The sequence below is a fragment of the Giraffa tippelskirchi genome, chromosome 4 (assembly GCF_054371585.1).
Source record: "Giraffa tippelskirchi isolate mGirTip1 chromosome 4, T2T-mGirTip1v1.2.pri, whole genome shotgun sequence".
Lineage (NCBI taxonomy): Eukaryota > Metazoa > Chordata > Mammalia > Artiodactyla > Giraffidae > Giraffa > Giraffa tippelskirchi.
This window is the reverse complement of record NC_137278.1, coordinates 100195849-100211745: the sequence shown is the minus strand read 5'-3', so window position 1 is coordinate 100211745 and position 15897 is coordinate 100195849. Positions and strand designations below refer to the sequence as shown.

The following is a 15897-nucleotide window of genomic DNA, read 5'->3' as shown; positions in this document are numbered from 1 at the left end:
TGATGGCCTCCGGTCCCCCAAGGGCCAGGCAACCGCGCAGGTGTCTCCACCTGCCACGGCATGACGGCGCCCTCACGGGTAATGCGAGAGAGCCCACACCCAGCTTTGTGCCCACCCAGGCATTCACCCACACACCAGCGCCTCAACCCTGGCTCACATCTGTGTAACCCAGATAGACACAGCACGTCCGGGGTCCTCCTCCCCAAATTTCCTTTAACAAATTGGGTACTTATCAGACAGTGAACAGTTACTAGCATCTCTCCTCCTATAAAGATCAATGGAGAAAAGTCAATTATGGTTCAGAGTGAGAGAAAATCTCCCTGGTGGATGACAGCATTTTCTAGATCCATCTCTAAATGCTTTAAATTTAATTGTCACTACACATCCTGAAGAGACTGACTGAATACGGGGCTCCTGAAGGTGAAGGGATGGAGTCAGGGTTCAAGGTCCCTGCACGTGTCCATGAACTGTTTCTTCCTACGAGACCATACTTCACCCTCCACAAGAGGTCATCCACCAGCAAGAAAGCCCCTGTCCAGAAAACCTGCGATCCACAGCTGCCATCTTGATGGAGATAATCTGAACCCCATGCTCTCAGAGAAGGCATGTGTGCAAGGCTCTTAAATCCACAACTGCCTCATTCAACTCCAAGGAAGACACTCATCAAGCCTAAAGGCTGTATCACACATAAATGATAGACATCAATTTAAGTATCCTAATCATAGCTGTTTTTGCTACAAAAACTGTCACTCGATCAATGTGTGTGAGTCAAGTGAGAAACATCATCTCGTGAGAGACCTTGGGTCTAGTATCAATGTTTAAGATGCAGATTTTTCATTATTCTTTTTTTCAGACAGTAATATAGAGCATTTTATTTTGTTCGACTCCAACATTCCATTAATGAAGGCCTCAAAAGAGGACCATCTGAAAACATGCATCTCTGAGTGTATGTGTGGTTTACGCTATTACCAAACAAGTTGCAATTTTGACCTCTCCCTGTCCACTATCTATAGAAGATAGGAGAATATCACTTCTAAAAATAAGGATCGAACATCAGGTTCATGTATCTTACAGATGACCCTTGAACAAGATGGCTTTTAACTGTGCAGGTCCACTTACACATGGATTTTTTTCAATATGGTACCTATTTTTCATCTTGTTGATCTTTAAATTAGCTAAGTGTGGGGGAAAGTTTGTGTTCAATTAGAGATTATGCTATGCGGAATCAGTTGAGTCCTGATGTCATCCAAACTGCTTCAGCTTCCTGCCCTTGGGTCAGTCATTTACCAATTCCTCTGTCTTGAGGCAGAGATGGTAATGGATTTCTGTCTGCGTGGAGGGTCGTGCCCCAAGCCCCTCCGATGTTCAAGGGTCAACTAACGTGAAAATGCTAATGTGTTGACGCCAGTTTTCCTGTTGCTCCCCTCAAAACCAGCCTGTAAGCTCCCTTTTCTTCTCCACTTTGTCTAGTTCAGGGATACACTTTCCTCTATATAGTTCAGTCAATTCATGTCTGCACACGCCCAGGACCAAAAGTAGGAGGCAGACAGCCCAAACAAAAGATACACTGTTTCTTGAGATCAAACAATAGAAGGGTTTTCATCTACTTCTGGCCCATCTAGAAAGCCTGTTCCACGGTCATCAAGTGTAGCTGTCCACTGCAGGCCCTACCAGGACATCCCCAGGTCACAGCAGACCAAGCACAGCCTACCTGAGTGCAGAGCAACTTAGGCTGGGCAACCTGATGCCTAGGAAAGGAGGTGAATGCCCCAGTCTGGGTACTGGGAAGGGCAGGCACGCAGGTTGAAGAATGGGGGTGGGGGGCTAATCACCCCAAGAGCACATGTTTTAACATTCTGAAGGGTCTAACCCCCGTCACAGCCTTGGACTACAACCCCAGCCATGCCTGAGAATCCCACCCAAGTGGGCACCATCCTTGAGAATTGGCCGTGAGCACAAAGCATCCCATGCCTGCAAGGGACCAGAGTCCATGCTTGCTGACACTCCCTCCAGCAGAGCATCTTGGACTTGCACTCACGCTATTTATGAATTGTGGATGAAGCCAGAGGCCATCAAGAACAACAGGAAAGCAGGTGGCCTGGGTGGAGGCCCCCCCACACAAGGAAGAGGCAGCATCGAGGGGGGCTACTGAAACACATGATGCTGCTGCCCCCAGGCTTCCTGCCAGCTCCTCGCTCTCTTCACAAAGCCCCAGAGAGAGATGTGGCTTCCCTGCAGGTCCGCCGACAGCCCTGATTGCCCAGTGTTCCAAAAGAGCCCTCTCCTCCTTCCTAGGCGTCCCAGAGAGGAGGACACGGGGAGCCGTGGAGCCAGGACACTGTGTGGCTGCAGGTCATCCACCAGCAAATCCCAAAGGAATCCCAGAGCTCCATTGCCTCTTCGGCCCCTTAGGTTCTGTCCCACCACAAGTCTGCATGTGACTGGGTGCCGAGGCACCTTAGTGCCTAATTATGGTATGGAGCCTGGAGAAGGAAAAGGCAACCCACTCCGGTACTCTTGCTTGGAGAATCCCATGGATGGAGGAGCCTGGCGGGCTACAGTCCATGGGGTTGCACAGAGTCGGACATGACTGAAGCGACTTAGCAGCAGCAGCAGCATGGCATGGAGACACGCTGGAGGCTGCCACTAGCCAATTTCATCACCAAATTAAAGTGAGCATGCTCAGTCACTTTAGCCATGTCCAACTCTTTGTGACCCCCTGGACTGTAGCCCACCAGGCTCCTCTATGAGAATTCTCCAGGCAAGAATACTGGAGCGGGTTGCCTTGCCCTTCTCCAGGGGATCTTCCACTCAGGGATGGAACCCGAGTCTCCTGCATTCTTTACCCACTTAGTGGATTCTTCACCCACTTAGCCACCTGGGAAGCCTGAGAGAGATGTGTAATATAACCTGCTGAACTGATCAGGGACCCACGAACTTATTTTGATAAATGAAGTAAGGACAGGGGAAAAACACCCATGAAATACCCACACTTTCCTTCCATCATGAATGGGAAAGTACTGATTCGTAGCGGAGGACACCATCTCTGACCAGGGGCTCCGGAATGAGACAGATGGACACCCTGTGCCTCCTGATACAATGCACGCGGGAGGACACAACGTCACACTGCTGGGACAACAGGCAAGGTCTGCATGCAGCCTACTCATGACACAGCTCTGTCATGCTATTAATTTCCCAACCTTGCTCGCTACACTGTGGTTACTGGGTACATAAGAAAAGACGCTTATTCATAGGAAGGACACGCTGATGAATTTAAGAATAAAGGAGTATCGTGCCTGCAACTTCTCCAAAAGTTCAGAAAACAGTCTGCACACAGGTAGGTGTAAGGAAAGTGAAAGTGAAAGCCGCTTAGTCATGTCCAACTCTTTGTGACCCCCTGGACTACAGCCTGCCAGGCTCCTCTGTCCATGGAATTCTCCAGTCAAGAATACTGGAGCAGGTAGCCATTCCCTCCTCCAGGGGATCTTTCCAACCCAGAGACTGAACCTGCGTCTCCAGCATTGCAGGCAGATTCTTTACCATATGAGCCACCAGGGAAGCCCAAAGTATAAGGGAGGAGGACGTTAAAACACATATGGCAGAGTTAACAGCAGGGACTTGGGTGGCAGATAGTTAACAGCAGGGACTTGGGTGGCAGATACAAGAGGGGTCTCTGTACCATTTTGCAACTTTGGTGTAAAACTGCAATTTCAAAACCAAAAGTTACAAAAACACACCATGCATGGAGCAATAAAACTCCCAGCAGGTAGGGTGGCGGGTCAACTGGCAGGGTGGTTTGGGGAGATGACACCGAGTCCCCAAAAGAGAAGGGGACATGCACCTGGGCTTTGAGCTCACCTGGGCCTCTCTCACCTCCTGCTTCAAGGATTCAGACTCCAAAGCTTCAGCCCATAGGCCTCCCCACCGCCCTCAAGGGCACTGACCACATGACAACTACACGACAGTTTCCTCTATTGCTCTAACTGAAAAAACGGGAAAACAGCCTGTCAGGTTTTGCAAGGCTCGTGGCAACAAAAGACCAACACTTCACAAAAGGTACTGTAGCCAATTAAGGAGCTCAGGACACCAAATATTTAAAAGGCCATGACCCACTGTAAAGCAGCGAAGTGGCAATGGACTCTGCCTGCCAAGAAGTGACACCTCCTGGGGACAGACAGTGCCTAACTTGAAAGCAAAACGCCTCCCATTTCCTCCTCAGATTTCCACCCCCAGCCGCCTACCCCCCCCCCCCCACTATATTCAGCAATGGCTCCTCAGTGTGACTGCAGACAATGGACCACTCTGAGTCTAACAAGTTTCAAGACAGGCGTCTGCATCCCAGGGGTCACTGGGTCACCACTGCGAGTTTCAGAGTCTGCCATTTTGAACTGGCTATTTATAAGATCTGGAGAATTATGTTTCATTTTAGAAAAATCACGTTTTAAGTTATAGTCCATCCCCTACTCTTTCCCCAATCTTCCAGCCGTCATAAAAACCTAGAGTCTTTTAAACGATTAGTGACTGCATTGTTGCATTGGCTTTTTTTTTAAAAAAGAGATGCCAAATAAGGTTTACAATTACAAAATATTGCAGGATATCACAATGAAACTAACTTCTTCTTATTTTACCCAAAACACTGAGAATAAATAGGTTACATCTCATTTGAATAAAAACAAACCATGAACACCTTCTACATTAAACTGTGCAGTAACCCTGGGGTGGGGGAGATGGAGCGGGAAGGCATAAAGTGTTAGAGGCTGTTTTCCCTTCTTCACTGGAGACTCAGGTAATGACACAACCAGACAACCTGCATCTCCTCTGCATATGCTCAGGACTGGCCACCACCTCGACCGCCTACACACGGGGATGGCTGTGCTCCAATCACACCCCCAACCCCACCACGTTAGCCCTTCTCACCACTGACCACTCAGGGCCACCACGGAGATGCATCAACCAGACTCATCTGGGCAGGCTCAGGGAAACCTTTGTAGAGTCACTGATATTTCATAAGGGCTTCCCTGGTGGCTCAGACAGTAAAGAATCCACCTGCAATGAGGAGACCCGGGTTCAATCCCTGGGTTGGGAAGATCCCCTGGTGAAGGCAATGGCAACCGACCCCATGTAAGTTTAAAGAGAAACTTTGGCAAAATCTCCTTAAACTCATCTGGCTCTGCGGTCAAAGGCTCTCAGTCAGCTCCCCAGAGGATGGAGTTGACGACTCCTCTGTGTCCTGAGCTTCCCGGACTCTGAAGGCACCAGGGCCCAACAGCCAATTCCAACAACCCAACTCTCCCGGGGAGCCCCACCCAAGCTAGACCTGGAGCCCCAAGGCTATCCACTGCCCCTGAAAGATGGGGGGAGGCAGGGCCAGAGTGCTCTCAGTTAACAGCCTCTGCTCACCCTGTTCGGCTACCACAGCCATTTGAAGTCACCTCTTCCTGCTGGATCTGTGACACGCGCCCGAATCATGGTGGATGCATTCAGCCTAACCCCTGGGAGGGACACATGTCGTTCCCCCCTCAGCACAAGGACCAGTATCCCAGATATCCTGGGGCGCTACTTCTGATCACTCTCCAAGTCCAGCGGGAAAGCCAAGTCCATACACACACATACAGTAGCCCCAAAATTCCACCAGAGAAACCAAGGCAGAGGACTGGGGGAACACCAAGTTCTGTGCCAATTACACAACAGTCCAACCTTGCAAAGGGGAGTGCCACTGCAGATCTAGGCTGAGAGGGGGTTTATGTTCTGTGAACGGGTTCCCATCAGGCTGTGAGGCATTCTGCCAGCTAGACACAGCATCGTAAGAGATTCTGAAGCCCATTCATCAATGTGACATCTTCCATCTAATGACAGGCTCACACAGTAGCACATTTCCCATCAAACACACACACACACACACCCAACAGAAGGTATGAAGAGGGGCCAGTAAGAGTATTCTGAAAGTCCTTAACTCCTCGATGGAGGTTCTACACTGAAGAAATAAAAGACTTGTAACTGGAAAACATCTCCATGTATGTTTACAAAAGCTAAGAAAGCATCATATATAATAGGAAAATAAGAAAAATTGAAAGCAAGTTTACAGGGACCATCCATTTACTTAGCAACAGCTAGCTACAAAAAAGACTAACATTTAAAACAGGACAAAACATTGGGGTGTCCAAAGCATAAACTCCCTCCAGAAGAAACAAAAAAAATAATCTTTAAAAGGGGTTTACATAAAACCATAATGTCTGGAAAAAAAGGAGTCAGATGAGAAGTAACAGAGAAAGAATGATATTAAATTTTATTTTGTAGAAAATAATTAAGTGCTTCCTTTTGGATAAATCAACACAAATATCTTCATACACGGGAAACAGGAAAAACGTTGTGCCGTCTCTGTTTAGTCACTAAATCGTGTCCTACTCTTTGTGACCCCATGGACTGTGGCCTACCAGGCTCCTCTGCCCATCGGAATCTTCAGGCAAGAATATTAGAGTGGGTTGCCATTTCCTACTCCAGGGGATCTTCTGGAACCAGGAATCAAACCCAGGTCTCCTGCATGGGCAGGTGGGTTTATGACCACTGAGCCACCAGCTAACCCAGAAAAAAGGTAAGCAAGCCAGAATTACATTCGCTCATGCTTGTGGTGGTGTACCCCTAACTGCCTGAGTTAAAGCCTACCCAGTTTAACATGTCTTCCATGGGAATAAGGTGTCCAAAATGGTAACATACATTGCCACTGAGCAAAACAAATAAAATACAGTGTCTGCAGCCCAAGATCTAAGGCTGATTTTTTTTCTTTTAAACCAACAGAACACCTCAAAAAATTCCAATGCTATCAATTTGAGGCATAAAAAATTTAAACCCCGAATTATAGGCTAAAGTATCGGCCTCTTAATACATTTCAATAAATGAACACTGAGAAGAGCAGTAGGGACTGGAAGGACAGAAAGGCGCGCCTGCTCTGACTCACTGCCTGGCAAATCGCAGGGGAGACTTTTACTTTTTTTCCCCCTAATCTTCTTGACTGCACCCCCCACAGCATGTGGGATCTCAGTTTCTAGACCAGGGATCGAACCTGCACCCCCTGCATTGGGAGCACAGAGACTCAACCATGGAACCATCAGGAAAGCCCAAGACTCTTACTTTACAGCTGGTATCATTCCCTTTGGCTGCGTAAAGATGGAAATTTTAAAATTTCTTTACCTCTGACTCAAACTGCTTCAAGGGAGGACAGAAACACCCCTCTGGCTTGAAGACTACATTAATATTTTTGTGGAAGTATTTCAAATATATAAATACTCCCTTTTCTTCAAGCATGGAGGGTTTACAATCCCTCTGGGCTCATACTGTATTTTGTCTAATCGCTACCACTTAAGTTCGGCCATAACAGAAATGGAAAATGGGAAAGGAGAAAGAAGAGTAGGTCACACCTAGGTAATACTGCTCATTTCCAGAATAAGCACAGAATCAGAAAAGGAGGTAAAGAAAACATCACTTACCCTTCTTGGGTAAGATGCATTGAACTCGTCTCCAATACGCCGTAGCTCCTGGGCAATCCATAGCTCTGGGCGCGTATCTGCAGGCACAGCCTGAGACTGCCTCAGGGAAGCTGCATGAAAACAGACAGAACAAAAATCACATTGTTTTCCACGGATCCTTCAGTAAGTCCCGAAGGTCAGTTTCCAGAGGTCAGCCCATCTTACACATGGGATGTTTTCAGATGTCAAGAGCTACAATCACACATTCAAGATTATAGTGGCAGGCTCTGCTATGTAAACTCTGGTTCATGAATATGGGACACTGGAGATTCAGAAGTGCCAAATTTAAATTTACCGCAGCCGATGAATTACATGAAATTCCTATTTCGTGACGGCAAAGACAGGCAGAAATGGTACAATCAATACTGCCCAGGAAACACCCTTGACACACGCTGCAGCTGCTGTTGAGTCACTAAGCCATGTCTGACTCTCTGAGACACATGGACTGCAGCCCATCAGGCTCCTCTGTCTATGGGATTTCTCAGGCAAGAACACTGGAGTGGGCTGCTGTGTCCTTCCCCAGGAGAATCTTCCTGACCCAGAGACTGAACCTGTGTCTACTGCATTGGCAGATGGACTCTTTACCACTATGCCGCCCGAGAAGCCACTTACCCTTGAAACATACAAGAACATAAGTCAGGCTGTCCAGACAATAACTATATTTTGATCATAAGGTAAGGTGAAATTCCTAGGAAAATGTCAAAACGACAGAGAGGAATATGAGATGAAATGGCTGTCCTACTCAAAGTGAAGTCGGAAACAACCTGAGAAATGAATGAGTTGGTTTCCATGGGAGGAGGCGAAACACAGCCAGTCCACACAAGTACCACTGTGGGGCCAAATGAAAGCATAATTGCATGTTTTGTCTTGATATTAATGCAGGTAATAAAGATGGCCTCAAGTGTGCAAACAACCACACGGAGAGAAGAAATGTTCTGGGGGTAAGAGCAAAGGCTCTTCTGAAAGGAGAAAGAGGAGGGAGGTCCGCCCTTTCATTAAGCTGTCATTCCCAAACAAACCCAGTCTGTTCAGCTGCCCATTAAATGAGCCTACTGCAAAGCCAAAATATGAAGTACAAAAAAAGTGATTTGTCCAGAGATCCCCACAAGCATCAGGGAGATGGTATCATCCTCCAAGGATCATGAGGAAAAGCATTCACCACACTCAGAGGAGTACAGCTGGGTGACACAGGTAACAAGAAAAAAGAGGAGATTCTTGGATTTCAACTGCTCTTCGCATGCAGCTTATGCTAACTTCCTGTTAAAAAGAGCATGCTGCACTGGCAATTAAAACACACATGCTCCACTTTAACCACAGGGAAATATTTAAACACCTATGATAATCAGATTCTGCTATAACATGAACACAGCTTCCTGTTTTGTGTTTTCGTTAAAAAAAATTTTTTTTCTTGTATGCCGTATTTGGAGTTCTATTTATCGTTACAAATAAAAGTGGTGTGGGTTCTTAGCTCTGTAAGATCACTTAAACCTAAACTCTTGAGTTTTTACCGTGTCGTCCTAATCTCTTCCCCAACTTCTCTGTCCCCCAGCCTCACCTGAGGGAAATGGATGACCCCAAAAAGGCTGAAGAAGCAGGGCGCCCTGTGTATGTTCATGCAAAAGAACACTTGCGGATCCTCTCCAGAATATCAGTGCTGGGAATGAGCCAGAGGGGAGATTCCCCAAGGACCCCTCATAAAGAATACAAACACTGATGTCAGGGAAGCTTTTGGGATAAGTCAGGCACGTCCCCTGAGTACCTCTCCCACCACACAGAAAACTGCCTTGGCTATACCTTTATCACACAGACGGTTCTATCGTTACTCTGTATAAGCCTATTAAAATTAAATTTTAAATGGCTAAACTGGCAGAAAACTGTTTCAGTTTAGACGTGATGCCAGATGGCAGGTCACAGTTCACTCCCATCTCCTGGGTTTGCAGCTCTTCAAGGATTTTGTCTATCAGAGGGACCAAATCAGTACTGTCTTTTTATACTATCAGAGATTATGAGCTTTTCCCCTGAATTTAGGAGCTGCTGTTACGAAGTTAACTGACCCTGGAGGGAAAGGAAAGTCTCTTTTCTTTGAATGTCCACCGCGAACCTGCACCTGTGGAATGATCACAGCGAGGCGCCGATACACCTGAGCAAGCCAGCACCCAGGATTCCACACGGCTGCTCGGAGCCGACCATCACTCACCTCTCCTGGATTCTGGAGCCCCACTCATGTCTCACTATCCTTGCCTCTCTCTGAGAGAGTAAATCTGCCTCCAATCCTGAGTCAGAAATGAAGACAGTGCCAACTATTCAAAGACACTGTGAAACACGTCCAGACTATGTGTTTCCCAAAGATGAGAGACTGGTAAAAAAAACTGCTGCCAAGTTACCTGAAGTTTAGCAAATTAAGACACTCACTAACTTACCCAACAAATATGAATGCCCATGAGCTAGACACCACTCAGGAGATGGTCTGGGTACAGCAACCAGAGAGGACCCAGCCCTGCTCCCATGAGCTTACATTCCTGTGGATTATAGGCTAAATTTCAACTAAACACTAAACTTCTTCTGGACAATATGAAGGACAGGGAAGCCTGGCGTGGGGTCACAAAGTCAGAAACGACTGAGCGACTAAACAACAGAGGAAGGTCTCTTGGTAAACTTCCCCCACGCAGTAGATGAAATCTGAGTTCTACCAATATTTAGAACCCCCACTGACGTGTGTGGTTAAGAAGGCTCTATCTGACTCGTGTGAGGTCTGGAGGCTGGAAGTACCACGGAGCCTATCCAGTATCAAAACGAGCACCCAGGGACTGCACCAACCCGGCACCTGGAACTTTGGGGACCAGATGAGACTTACTCATCTTAAGAGATAAACGTCTTGCTATTTATGGGGTAAGGAGATAAGCAGATGTTTCTTCTATGGAAAGAAGAGTTCTGTAATGAACTGTTAGCATCAACAAACACACAGAAGCATATCCACCAGGTTTGGCCAGGAGATTGAGGTGGGCTGTGTCTGTGGGTGGCCCCTGAGGCCACATTGTTACATGAGCTCCTGAACAGACTGTCCACAGACCAGACCTTGAGAAACGCTGAGCAGAGGGGGAAAAAGGCAGGGATCAGTGCTGGGGCCCCGACCTGTGTCTGCAGAGAACACTCAGGGGTTAGAAGTTCTTATTAACCTTAGACAATGGCCAGGGTAGACCAGGCTCAGCACCCACTAACTGATAATAACAGGTCAGTAAGGGAGCTAGCCACTGTTCTTGTTGTTATTTAGCTGCTCAGCTGTGTCCAACTCTTTGTGACCCCATGGACTGTAGCCCACCAGCTCCTCTGTCCATGGGAGGAGCAAGAATACTGGAGTGGGTGGCCATTTCCTTCTCTTACGGGACCTTCCCAACCCAGGGATCAAACCTACGTCTCCTGCATTGATGGGTAGATTCTTTACCACTGAGACGGCAGAGAAGTCCAGCCACTGTTCTTCAGTGTATTTTTTTTTTAAAGTTTCTACAGAATAGTGACATACAATATAAATTAACTTTTACAAAGGAGACTGATCTGTCTGGGCTACTCTATCACCATCTGGGGCAGTTTTTTTGAGAAGTAAATACTGTTCTCATTGCTTGAATTTACAAACCTAAAATGTTTAATGACCAACATGCATCCTGCAGTAAAGACTAGGCAATGTGTATACAGAGTACTGGTTTTCAAGTAAGACTATAAGGTAAAACTTCTATTTTAATTATTTTCAGAAGCATCCTATTCCTGTATTTTAATCCGTAATATGATGGACTTTTTCCACCTAAGTTTCAAAGATTATTTAAGTGACAAAACATCTCCTTTTTGGGGGAGGATGGGGGGATCTTTTCCTTAACTTCATCACTAGTTTAATGTCCATGTGTCTGTCATATGTGGTTTCATGTCACATGAGAATCTAGCAAGACAAAGAGTGGGGTCTGCCTGACCTGAGAATTAGCTTATCAGTCCCAGGGCAGCACTGGTTGGAGCCAGAAAGAAGGTTTTTTATTTCCTTTATCATCAGTTTGTGGAAGTCTTCTCCACAGTGACCAGAGCATTGACCACTGCAATGAGGAAGGGATCCACGGCTCCATCTTCTGAAGGTGGACCCGGAGCTGGTGGCATTAAGGGAAGGGGATACTCAAAAAAACCAAAACAAAACACCCCCTCACTCCTACAATCCTTTCTAGATACTTTATCTGCCTGCTCCTATCCACATATACTCCACTTATCAAAAAGATAACTTCTATTAATATCTCTGTAAGAAAGAGAAACATCATAATGCTGTCTACAATGTGCTTAATAGCCATAAATGTTGATACCTGGGCTTCCCTTGTGACTTAGCTGGTAAAGAATCTGCCTACAATGCAGGAGACCTGGGTTCGATCCCTGGGTTGGGAAGATCCTCTGGAGAAGGGAAAGGCTACCCACTCCGGTATTCTGGCCTGGAGAATTCCATGGACTATATAGTTATAAGTCCATGGGGTTGCAAAGAGTCGGACAAGACTGAGCCATGTTCATTTTCACTAGCAATGAAATGGGTCTTTACTGGAAACAAAAGCTCTTATTACTACGTAAAAAGATCACATTTTTAAGTAAGGCAATTTTACATACACATAAGAACTTCTTCAAAGGGGAAATAACAGTGATGAGGTGTATCTTCACCCACATAAAATGTAGTTTCAGCATTTAAGAAAGCGTTTCATACATAAAGGTGGGAACTAAAACAGGAGGGGGAGGGAAGACAAAAAGGCACAATGAAACAGGAACTGCTCTTAATGTAAAACTGTTATTCTGTCGCTCATTCATGTCCGACTCTTTGCCACCCCATGGATTGTAGCCCGCCAGGCTCCTCTGTCCATAGGATTCTCCAGGCAAGAACACTGGAGCAGGTTGCCATTTCCTTCTCCAGAGGATTTTCCCAACCCAGGGACAGTACCTTCATAGGCAGGTGGACTCTTTACCCACGGAGGCACCCGGGAAGCCCAATGTAAAGCTACAAACATGTAAAGTTCAAAACATGTAGCCAGAAGTCCACGTAAGGCCAGCTCTGATCCTACAGCATCTTCCTGAGCTTGGGAACATGCTGAGAGCCCAGACTTCTAACCAAAACCACTAATCAAAACTTGTAACGCAGGACTTTGCTGGTGGTCCACTGGTTAAGAACCCGCTGGCCGGTGCAGGACACATGGGTTCAACCCCTGGTCCAGGAACAAGGATCTCACATGCTACAGGGCAACTACCGATGCCCATGCATCACAACTACTGAGCCTGCACACCCTAGAGCCCACGCTCCACAAAAGAAGCCAGTGCAGTCAGCCTGTGAGCACCACAAGCAGAGAAAGCCCGCACACAGCGATGAAGACCCAGCGCACGTCCCCCAGCACAACTAGAGAAAGCCCGCACACAGCAATGAAGACCCAGTGTACCCTCCCCAGCACCACAGCTAGAGAAAGTCCACACACAGCGATGAAGACCCAGGGCACGCCCCCCAGCACAACTAGAGAAAGCCCGCACACAGCAATGAAGACCCAGTGTACCCTCCCCAGCACCACAGCTAGAGAAAGCCCGCACACAGCGATGAAGACCCAGGGCAGCACCCCCCCCAACAAAAAACTTAGAATGCAACTACGTCCGATACAGGCAATTCCGTCAAAAGTGAGACATGCTTATTAAATTCTCATCAAACCTCTTGCAAACAATTTTATGAAATCTAGCACTTACCGGTAACCTGATTGCCTATAAAAAAAAAAACAAAACCCACAAGGTGTATGATTAATCTATTTTTCTCTACCAGTGTAGAGGTAGGTAGAAAGGAGGACCTTTTTCAACACCAAAGAACTCTCGAGTTACTGAAAGATGTGCAATGTCTGATTAACAGACTGTTGTGGTTCAGCTACAGAACTAGTTTCCAGCCCCGAGGGTAATTCCAAATCTTAAAAGTTCAGCAATTGAAAAAAAAATTAATATCGTGGTTAAGTGGCTGATAGTGAAATCAGGCTGAGGCTTTCGGAAAGGGCTTTCTGTAGCACTGCCAGCAAGAGTGGGAACATTAAAAAAAACAAAAAAAACGAGATTGCCACTGCGTAATGAGCATGACATCAGTCAAGCCAAACCTGATTTTTCCTGAATGCCCAACCGCTTCTACCCCACTGTTCCGAACGGCAGGTGCTCGAAAGCACTGAGGCCCCAGTCTGACGCTAGCTGCCGTCCTTCCACACCCAACCAGGGGACTGTGAGCATTCGGGGCGGGGCTAGGGGAGCACGTGGTATGTGGTATACGTGTGCGCACCCCGCTTTGTGCATCCTTGGGGACAGGATGCTCTCACATCCCTGGGCCAGCGACTGAGTTCCCAGCATATCACTATTGGAGCTTCAAGTGCAGAACTGGAAACCAAACAAAAATCCACAGGAACACGCGCTCTACACCGTTCTCAGATGTTCAGTGAACTGTAAGCACTGGGGTAAAATCGAGATCAGATTTTCAACTAATCAATGTGAACCGAGCTCTGAATCAATTTCCAGCTCAGAGCTGAGAAAGGATTTCTTTGGTCCTTGAAGAGACGCTGAATGTATGACTTTGAAGAAATGATTGTTTTTATTTTAAACACACCACAGCATGTAGTTAGGCAAATAAGAGCTCATTTTGCCTCCGATTTACCAGGGACTGTGGAACAGTAAGAAAGAATGGAAAGAAAGTCCCTCCTCCTGGCATTTAGGGGCTGAACCAAAAGCCATAAAGAACCACTGTGTAGGCTCTGAAACCAGGGCTAAACCAATTCTGAAACAGACACTCAAAAAATGCTGAGAGCAAGCACTGATTCTGCATGCGGCCACTGAAGACTATTCATTTGGAGAAGTAAAAATTCTGGGATGTTTATTCAACCCAACAGTCTCCTGACTTAAGGGGCTATCTTTGGAAATATCTTTATTAATGAAGATTTATCAACAGTTGATGGCAAGGGTGAGGAAGTCATCAGCCATCTGGCCACCATTTCCACTGGAAACCCATCTGAGTGACTGAGCTGTCTCAGATGCTTCTGAATTCCCAGCCACAAGGTAGAAGGGCTGGTGCCATGACAGCTCAACTGCAGTAATGCTGTCAGAAGTCACCTTCCACTCTGATGGTCTCACAAAGCAAACGAGTCAGAGCCCAATTATCTACACACACACACACCTCTCTCTGGATCTATTATTTCCCAACTGCATCATTCTATTTTTTGATAATCCTCTATCAATTCCACTGAGCCACTGGATGAAAATGAAAGGGAACTGAAATAAAGCGATGGTACACAGCATCATTACTCGTGAAGTTTTTACACCTGTTTTTCCCTGGCACACATGTAGGTGAATCTCTAAGCAGTTGCATGAATTCAGGATGGTGCTTTATAAACAGCTGCTGGGATCAAAAAACAAAAAGAAAACTTATGAGCTGCAGCCAGTGTTTTCATACTTACTCCTTCCATATGTGTTTGCCCACTGCTTTTACGTGACCGTGAGTAAGAAAATCAAAATAAGCTGCTTTGATCAATTTCCAGTCTGACCATGTGGAAACTGCCAGAAAGCCAAGGCTATGAGGCTGGAAACCAGTGTTTCTATCTTTTCCCTGTGACAGTTACCTGTTTCTTACAATCAACTATGAATTTAAAAGCATGAGGATGAATGCTACGCCTTCGTATTAACTGTTCAACCTCTAACGACCTAGGCTCCCCATATCACCGGAGCTGTCCCCTACAATCCACATTTTTCCAGAAGCCAGTGACATGACAGGAGCAAACCCAGATTTTGCGTTTTTATGTCTATGTCCAAGGACATACCCAGCTAACTCTGAGTCACAGGAGAAGCCAGCAGGTGGGGACATGGCAGAAGCTTCCTGCACCGCAATGCCTGGTAGCTTGGCCTGGGACGGGTGCACAGCTTTTCCTAAGCACTACAGTCCTGCTGACGAGCACTGGGTGCTAGAGTTCTCCCTTCTGGGAACCGGAATGTTCCCTCCTAACCCCAACCCAAATCTAGACTCTGTCCCCTGGGGCTACAAAGATAATCCCTCTCAGTCATCACCCCTCCTTTTAATCATGAAGCTGCTACAGAGTGGCCACATGTGGTCCTGAGTCAGTTCCTTCCATACTCCTTTCGTGGCAAGGTGCTCTATAACCAGTCTGGTCCTGCTCGACATGTCCCCACACATGCTGCTCTGAGCGGTGTGCGGCCCTGGTCTCACCAGGCCTGGATGGGCGCAGGAAGACACACGATAGGACTGTTCCTCGCTTTCCCTGTACATGCCTAGCCCCACTGTCCCCAGGACAGCTGTGTCTCTTATCTCTACAGTCTTACAATTCTTTCCAGTCAGTAACCTAAAGGA

The 15897-nt window shown here is 46.8% G+C and overlaps 1 protein-coding gene across 29 annotated transcripts in view; it reads right to left on the bottom strand.

Annotated features, from left to right (window-relative positions):
- Window positions 1-15897, bottom strand: part of BCL2L11 (BCL2 like 11) — a 52525-nt gene that overhangs the window by 12106 nt on the left and 24522 nt on the right. For 22 of the 29 annotated variants that reach the window (XM_081484860.1, XM_081484849.1, XM_081484839.1 and 19 more), the window contains one exon: window positions 7485-7594. In XM_081484860.1, the coding sequence (XP_081340986.1) occupies window positions 7485-7594 (110 nt within the window). Of the gene's footprint in view, window positions 1-3858; window positions 3984-4924; window positions 5047-7484; window positions 7595-15897 lie in introns of those variants that run through there. The other 7 variants (XM_081484856.1, XM_081484855.1, XM_081484865.1 and 4 more) reach the window with 2 other exon arrangements.